Consider the following 9,004-nt stretch of genomic DNA (forward strand, 5'->3'; position numbering starts at 1 on the left):
TTTTACTGTCACTCTTACTGTGTATCTCCCTAGCAGGGTTTTTAGCGTTAAATAGTAAATGTTTCATCTGGCGCTTTTTTACGCTACACTAATGTCTCATCTGTGTATTTGTTCCTGGCACTCTGTCTGTGATCCAGTTGTTCGTGTCATTCTCTACCTTTCCACCGGCATCATTCGGTATACCGGCCGGACATTAAATCCCTCCCCCCTCAATTCGTGCCGCAGGGACAAGGACTATCGTTTTGCTGTTTCCTTTCTTTTATCACGCATACATGCATTCTATCGCATTATGCTTCACAACATGTAGCGTAATTTTGCTTTTTCACCCGGGGCACGCGAACAGACCTGGGGAAATGGGGTGGCGGGGTGGAAACAGTATTAAAGTAAGATAAAGCTGTCTGCTCCGATTTTGCACAAACGGATGTAGTGGTGTGGCATAACCCTTCCTTCCCGGCTGAGGTTCTGATCAAACGTGATACGGCCTGGGCCATATCAACCAGCTGCTTGGATAGCTGCGGGCCCTACACACACACATATATGGCCACACAGGGCCCAACAAGATGGGTTGGGTTGTAATCGATTTATGTACCAGCATGGCACCAAGGGATGAAGGACCGTTTTTTCCAGAAATGCGATGATGCGCAAAAGACACTTCTCCAAAGGTAGAAAGGGGGGGAGAGAGAGAGAAAGAGAGCGAGAGAAAAAGGCACTATGAAACATTTTCATTCAACCTTATCCAACCTACCTGGGTCGTATTTCCGAGGCTTGAATCGAGTACCCACCTCTAGGTACGAGGATAAAAATCAATTATTTATTTTCCATTTCCGTACCACGCCATGTTACACTTGCGTGTGTTACAGACGCATCGATTAAAACCCTTCCATGGTGGAATCAAGGAGGAAAAATAGAACTACGGATTCTTACAATGTAACGGAAAACAGAGTTTGAAAAAGGCAAAATAAATCACACAAAAACTTATAAAATAAAAGAAAAACTTTCTAAACATCCACCAGTCAATAAAAGATCAGTAAATAAATATAAGTAAATAAACAGTAAATAAAAACATCCACCAGTAAATACTACAAACCTTTATCCCCACCTGTAGGGAAAAAATAACAAAGATAAAAACAAGAGAAGAAAAACCCACCCATCATATCGAGATTATTATTTTTAAATCACTTTTTATTATTATTATTATCGATCTGCTTTTTTCTTCTTCTTCTTCTTTAAATTTTCCACTTGCTTATTCGTTTTAATCGATTCTTTTAAAGGAAATAAAAATGCCACTAAGTTTCACAGTTTTTACTCGAATTGTGTTTGGGGTTCCGCACATGTGGTCAGTTTGTAAAACCGTCTCGTTTCCAAACTACCAGGATGTTTTGACGTAGTTTTTCCCCGGTAGAAAGCCAACGCCATTTTTACTTGTTTCCTTAACATGTATGTTGGGATTGTTGTTGTTTTTTTAAATTTATTTATACAATTTTTACTCCTTCCTGGTCTTTTTTTGTTGTTACTGCTTGTTTTACTAATTCTGTATGAGTGTTTTTCTCATTCGATTGGATGGAACGTAGCTTTCTACATACGCTTCGGAGGGAGGGAGCGAGAAAACAAGATTTCATACAATCAATCATTTTAGAAGCCATTTTTCCATTAATTTCCATCAACCATCAGTGTGGATGGTTCTGTTTTTTCTTCTCTTCCTCCTTCACTGCTTGAAAATTCGTTCTACATTTAGCTTTCCCTTTATTCCTTCTGGCATTTTGTTTTACTAAGTGTGATCACCCAATCCCGCACGGATAGTTCGCATCGGCCCCCCGCGCAAAAGGTTAGTTGGGGGTTTTGGTACAAAACATACGGAACGATCGTAAATGGTATCCACTACAAACTAAAAGCTATTAACAAATGTACCGGCCTTACCAAAACAAAACTGCACCAAAAATGAGACTGAAGTTGAATCATCCGTGCGCATTTATCTCACTAACGCACTAAAACCCTAAATAGCTAATCGTATCGCACCAGGAAAATTATAGATTTTGTTTTGCGTTTTTTTTTCTTTCGTTTTTCCTCGCTCAATCTTGCTTGTTACGAAAATGATTAGCGAACTTTACGTTTTATTTCATTTGCTTTACTGCTTCCTTAGCCGCGACGCCGCACGGTAGAATGTGTGGAATGTGAATAAATTCTACAACGATCGTGTACGTTTGATTTAGCTTGCCTTAAACAACTTTGACGTTATCACCTTAGCTCGCACATGAGAAAAATATCATTAATATGTACAAAGATTCATTAAATTGCTTAAAACGTACAAAGTTGATTTTCTTTTCTATTTTCCTGTTTTAATCGTTTTTTTCCCTCGCCAACTGTTCGAACAAATCGGACACAGATGTAGTGTTCGCACTACGGTAGTGTTGTTTAGTTTTGATTAGTGGGAAGGTGTTTTCGGTTTAATGTTGCTCTATGGTTGTTGACTATTGGAACTAGATAGAAAGGGGGAAAAAATTAAGCGCGAAGAAAAGCAAAAGCTGAGATACGCAAGATAGTCTTGCTGGTAAATAAACTCGTAATAGCGGAAAAAGAGTGGAAGGTAAATAAGCTAAACTTAAGAAAAAATATGTATAAAAAATATCTTCTATTGTTTCACGATTGATACAGTAACTTAAAATGTATTATAAAGTTTATCTTAAACTCAATATTCGTTTATGCGATAGATTGAATTTTTGTTTCGGCTGTGTTTTTTTTTTTTGCATAGCGAAGAGATTAATTGCACATTACTTTTTTCCATCGTTTCTCCTTAGTTTCTTGCTTCTTGCTTTAAAGAGAACGTTTTGTCACGCATTCGTCTTGATTCGGTTTGTTTGATTAAACTATCGTATCGTGTAGCTGTGCACACAGTTGTGCACTTAGATGATTTAAGAGGGATGGATTGTGGGCCTTTGTTTTGCATGCTTTGCTTCAATTTTCGAGTTCAACGTTCATATTGTTTTCCTAACAAAAAAAAACACGCTGGTCCATTTGGTGACGGTCGCTTCCTAGGCTCTGTGGCCCTTATTGAATGAAACCTTTTCGTGTACCGTGATCTTCACACCGTCATCTTGCATCGGCAGAGTTTACAAATATTTTAATTCTTTAGATAACTGAACACGATAGCTACACTTCATTACATGACCAGGTAAGCTGGGAAGAAAGGCAAGCGACTGAGAGGGAGACTGAACACAGATAATAATTTTCACTGGGCCGCGCAAACCCACAAACACACACACACACCTGATCGTAATGGTTGTCCGAAAGCGTTTCTCAAGCGATTTCAACGCCAGGAAAGTTCATTTCACAGCACACCAGTATCAGTTGTTGTTGTTTTTTTATTGTTCGGAGTTTCTCGTTAGCATACAACAGCTAAACAGCAAGGTTCGATTTGTGTCCAAAAAATGAGACATTCACCCAAGTAACGTTTGAGTGGTGGAAGCACATTAGGAATTCACACCTGCACGCGGTGACGGTGGTAATGGTGGTGATGCAGTTTTATGGCAATTAAAGTTTCTTTTCCTCCCCACCACCCGGCCTCTTCTGCACCCGATGTACCACAAGAAGTTCTTCAAGCTCCGAATAAAACTCATCAAAAATGTACACGAGCGGTTCCGATCAGCATCAGCTAGCTCTACATCCATTTGCAAACACGAGCATCATCTATGATTAATTTTCAATTTCGAAATTGAATCCATTAAAATCCGGCCCAAAACTTTTCACATCCCACCAAACCACTACTCCTCTTCATCCACCGGATCTGCAACCATGAAGAACCAATGGCCCAATGGGGATGGGCACACTAGACATTGCGAAAGTAAATCTAAAGCATCAATCTGGGGAAGTTAAATTGAACTTCTTTTCGGACCGTATACCGTCAACTATTGACACAAGCTGTCACTCTCAAGGGCAGCAAAAAACGACCCCCAACTTCCACCCCCAATTTGGGTGCGAGAGGTAATAAGAGTGAGTGTTTGAAGAGGGAGAAGAAAAAAAAGGTTGATAAAACCTCTCGTATATGGACACATTTTCTCTCTCTCTCTCTCTCTCTCTCTCTCTCTCTCCCTGTCTCTCACGACTCTTCTTTTTATCCCAAGTGATGGAAAACTGGTTAGTTTTAGAATCCGAACACAGGGTTAGACAACCTTATCGGACACAATTCCACCGTTGTTCGTTCTATCGAAAAACCTTCCCCAAAACTGATCATCCACGACATTAGACGACATCTTTGCCCAGGGTCGTCCTACTCCGAAACCTGCTGCTGAGTTGCAGCACCGATCAACCGATTGAGGTCATCAGTTCGGCTTTGGCGTGCGTGTCGTATGAATACCCGTGTAAAGTGACTACTACTCGAATACTTCACAATTCGAGTGCCGCTACCGGGCGCAAACTCCCCAACAGAAAAAGCAAAAAATCGTCACGCACAAGAAGATGGGACGATGTTAGGCCCAAGAAGAAAAAAAAAAGCAACGAAATAAATAAAACGTTCATCCAGTCGAATGTTGGCCCGAGTGTTGAGGTTAACGACAATTACCATTACCAGAGAAATAACAACACCCCGGGGGCCCGGGACATAGACACCGGAACGACACAAAAACCCGTGGGTGAACGAAATTCCGCGCTCAAGCAGCCACTTCGGACAAGCGAACAAAGTGAGTTTGGTTAGCTGGACTTTGACAGCACTCGAAAATCGATTTGTGGCGGGGACAGAAAAGGTTACGTTTTTGTGGTTCTTCACGCAGCATCGTTCCATTCCTCCATCCCACCGAAAGAGGTACAGTTGGAACTGCGGTTGAACTCTCGAGTCCGGATTTATTGGCTTCCTTGGTGCAATCGTGAAGTCGCTGGTGGTTGTTCGCTAATCACGTGTACGAGCAGCAAGCATTTAGACAAACAAATTGCTCGCCAAAATAGAACCACCCAACACGAAGTTGGGGGGGGGGGGGGGAACGGAACAGGAGACAAACAGAAAACGACTGAAGATAAATAAACCATATCGGGATGGATCCTCGGAGGAAGTGAAGTTCATTGAGAAAATTTTTGAGAAACCCTATCTTGATGGCTGGACATTGCCGCTTCATTGAGTGAATGCTGATCATTGCGGCATAAGAGTGTGTCTAGTTGATCTTCTCCAGTAGAGAGGCGAAAAAGAAGAAAGAAAAAAAACGATATCGTCCCAGTGAAGGTCGTCTGTGGACTGTTCAGTCAACTCGAGAAAAAAAACACTCCAAAAGTCGTCCAACCGTTTAGGCTTCCGTTCGGATGGAACCGTTTTGGAGCACGATCGGGGCCCGCTCATGTTCGAGTATCTTCTCAATCAGGTTGTCACCGATCGCTTGCCTACAGCCCAACCAGCATGGTTCGGTGTGTAGCTTGTCCCACTTCGGTACGCTTTTGTCCGCAACCTGTCTCTTCAGTGCTCAGTGCTTGAAGAAGCGAATGCAGCGCGTCCTAAAACGATATATTGTGCGGTGACGTATCGGAGGTACTGCTCGATGACGATGCACTGCTGTTGCATGCCGCGGCAAACCCTCTGCTGCGCTGGTCCTCGTAATCGTCGTCATCCAGCTCGGGACTACCGACGGACACGGTGGATGGCCGCTGTGCCGAATGCTGATCTTGCTGCGGTTGATGATGGTGACGATGGTACACGTAACGATTGGTCTGCAGATAGCTACCGCCGTGACGTGCGTAGTTCGCTGAGTTGCTGAGCTGCGCAAGCTCCAACCATTCCTGGTCGTGCTCAGTTGGCTGCTGGTGTTGTTGATACTGTTGATGCTGCTGTTGCTGTTGCTGCTGCTGGTGCTGCTGGTGCTGCTGTTGCTGCTGCTGCTGTTGGTGCTGGGACACAGTCGGTGCGTCTGCAAAGTGGTAGTAGCCTTTCAACCGCACTTATGCCAGCGGATACTGATGTCACAAGCTGGTCGTACCCGTGGACGCATGGTGGTAACCGAGGCTCTGGTGATAGTACGAGTCCTGCCCGAGGGCGGCCGCGGCCGCGTGTGAGTTGGGCAGCGGGCTCAACCCATTGTAACCGGCGTACTGGCTCATCTCGTACATCTTGATGTCGGCCTTCGATTCGGTCGGTAGCAGCCGCGTAATCGAGAACGGGTGACTAGAGGGTGTGTAGCCGGCCGGTTCCTGCTTCAGGTGCATCGAGTGATATTCACCAAGCAGCGAAGGGTGGCAACGATTTACCATAGCCGTCAATTCCTCCTGCTGCAGCTGCTGGTGCGCCGGATGATGATGATGGTGATGCGTAGGATGGTGCGTACCACCATGCTGTGAATGAGATTGTTGGGCTAAGCATAAGTCGGCCGTCGCGTGCAGCATTGCCAGCGCGTCCGCATCTTTACCGTGCGCACTGTTCAGCATGCCGTGCGTATCGGCCGCGCTCAGCTTCGACACATGCTCCGTCCGGTGGCTGTGATGGCTGTGGCTGTGATGATGGTGATGATGGTGATGCTCCTCGTTCGGATCCTTCTTGTCCGGGCTGCCGACCGCATCCAGGCTGCCGCCGTGCGCCGGACTCTTGTGCAGCGAACGCAACACCTCCTTCTTCTCGTCCTTGAAGCGCTTCTGGCGCCTCAGATAGCACCCGTTCTCGAACATATTGCCCGAGTCCGGATGCAGCGTCCAGAACGAACCCTTGCCCGGTTTGTCCGGTGTGCGCGGTACCTTCACGAAGCAATCGTTAAAGCTGAGCGAATGCCGAATCGAGTTCTGCCACCGCTGCTGGTTCTGCCGGTAGAACGGAAACAGATCCATGATGAACTGATATATCTCGGCAAGCGTCAGCATCTTGTGCGGGTTGTTCTGGATGGCCATCGTGATCAGGGAGATGTACGAGTAGGGTGGTTTCGCGTGCGTATAGTTCCGCCGGTACGTAGCCGCCGGTTTTTCTGTCCGTGCCCGCTGCAGTGCGACCGAGTTGGGTGAGCTGGGATCACCGAGTACTTCCCGGCTTCCGGCTACGCTCGAGTAGCCGGACATTGCTGCCATCGTGCTCATACCGTTGCCACCCATGCACGAACCCATATTGCTGATCGGTGATCCCATCGAGCTGTACCCGATCGGGGTCGAGGTGAGACAGTTACCGGACATACTGTTCATGGCGGCACCCATCCCACCCATTCCCGGGCTGCCGAGTACCGTAGCCCCGAATCCACCGCCCTGCGGTGATACCGACGTCATGCCACCGACCGCCATACCCATACTGTTCATGCTGCTGTACGTGGTGGCCATTGGGCTCATGTTGCCGCCACCGGTACCACCACCGACCGCCATACTACTGCTCGTGTTGATCGAGCTTTCCGGATAAAGCTTTTGCATTTTTTCTTAAATCGCTCTGTATTTTCCTTTTTCTCTTTTCTCCCCTTTTTCCACACGCACACACCCACTTTAACACCACACGCACATACACACACACTGACAAGCTCGTAAATACACTTTCTGATAGCGTTATCCTTGCCTATCACTACGCACAAAGCACAGCGCTAGCTTCTGCTTATCACCTAATGGTGCTTCTGCTCACGCACCATGAAGTCGTACCCGACGTACGGTAAATGAATCATGATCTATGTTCACTCTTATCGCCTGACACTGACTCACATCTTCACATCTATCGCCATAACACACCATAGGAGGGAACTTTCACTAGTCGAGCATAATCTGAACGAATCTGATCCGAATACTTTACCTCCCGAAACACTGGTTGAGTTTCTAGCTGACCGTTTAGACCCTTTCCTTTTCTAATGCTTTATTGTTAGTCTTTCACAGAGCAATGATCTTCCCGCTCACTAAATCCTGAAGGAGCAATTTGTATAACAACTAGTTGCATGGCACTGCATCATCGTTGTCGAATTATTGCAATTCTATTTGGTTTTATTTGCACATTTTGTTGAAATAGGATAACCCAATTCGAAGGTCCGTTTTTGGTCGTACGATTATTTCACTTTTTTTGCACACCAAACTTCACGAGTTTATTTTTTTTTACACGACTCAGAACAATCTTCCACCGATCGACGATCACGTTCACGATCGATCGTTACGCATCTTAGATCACAACAGCGAAAGCAAAAAAGCACATCAGTAAGCTTTTTGCTCGATCCGCCGAACGATTACAAACGAAAATTGCACAATCACAACAACCGCGCGTGATCGACGAACGAATTAAACGCACGATTTCGGATGCGGATTTGCGTGCTACTTCTGGTGCAGCTGCTGCTGCTAAATCCCGCAGCTAATCGTTTTGCAAAAGTACACCCGCCGGGACACTTTGCGCGGGCGAGAGAGCTTTATTATATTGATGTTTATATATTCTAATGTTGAACAAACTTCCAAAGTCGCCCGTGATCTGGCCGTGGCAGACAAGCGACAAGATGCGACTGTTTGCAGAGGGGAACAGCAACTATTTGGCTTTCAAACAGTATTTTCGAGCTGAAGTGCCTAAACTTTAAGTGTAGACCCTGACGCGTTTGCGGCGGTGTGCGTGACGCCCGACTGCGACGACCCTTGGTAGGTGTTGGTGCGTTCGTACGCATCTGTACCTGCCTAAGGGGATGAATGTTTGGTCCAATCGGAACAGACGTTCTGCTGTGAATGCTGCGAAAGGGCGGAGCTACGATCACAAGCCGAGGGGTTGCTTTTCACCTATTGTAATTGGTAAGGGGGTGAATTTTTCTTTTCCCACATATTGGTAACATTTACACGTACACTCAAGTGTGTATTGGTGTGGGTTTGTTGCAGGGAAAATTTCCCGCTTTCTTACAGCACATGCCCATGAGTGTGATGGAAGATACGTTTTGTACGCATGCGAATTGAAGTGAAATTTCACGCCAGAAGCTTTTCCAAAAACCAGATTCACCCTTAGCGTAGTAACACACCACTACAGCGGTAACGCTTCACTGTAACGCCTGGTTCACTGTGTATTTGTGTGGAAAATGGCTGTCCTTATGGCGAAGGGAGGAAGGAGAGGGAATAT

General features: G+C 45.7%; 2 protein-coding genes across 2 annotated transcripts; both read right to left on the reverse strand.

Annotated features, from left to right (window-relative positions):
- Positions 1–1,161: 1,161 nt before the first annotated feature.
- LOC125765220 (ras-interacting protein RIP3-like) lies at positions 1,162–5,913 on the reverse strand (the record flags this gene model as incomplete). The annotated part of the gene is made up of 1 exon (XM_049430132.1): positions 1,162–5,913. A coding segment is annotated over one exon (441 nt), but the record flags the coding sequence as incomplete, so codon positions are not given.
- On the reverse strand, positions 5,911–8,459 carry LOC125763083 (protein fork head). Its single transcript, XM_049425884.1, has one exon. It carries the CDS (start codon positions 7,351–7,353, stop codon positions 5,935–5,937), a length of 1,419 nt encoding a protein of 472 aa, XP_049281841.1. The 5' UTR covers positions 7,354–8,459; the 3' UTR covers positions 5,911–5,934.
- Between the last annotated feature and the right edge of the window lie 545 nt (positions 8,460–9,004).

The sequence above is a fragment of the Anopheles funestus genome, chromosome 2RL (assembly GCF_943734845.2).
Source record: "Anopheles funestus chromosome 2RL, idAnoFuneDA-416_04, whole genome shotgun sequence".
NCBI classification, from domain to species: Eukaryota; Metazoa; Arthropoda; class Insecta; order Diptera; family Culicidae; genus Anopheles; species Anopheles funestus.

Coding starts and splice junctions, on each gene's coding strand:
- LOC125763083 (XM_049425884.1), bottom strand. CDS start 7,353: ATGCAAAAGCTTTATCCGGAAAGCTCGATCAACACGAGCAGTAGTATG.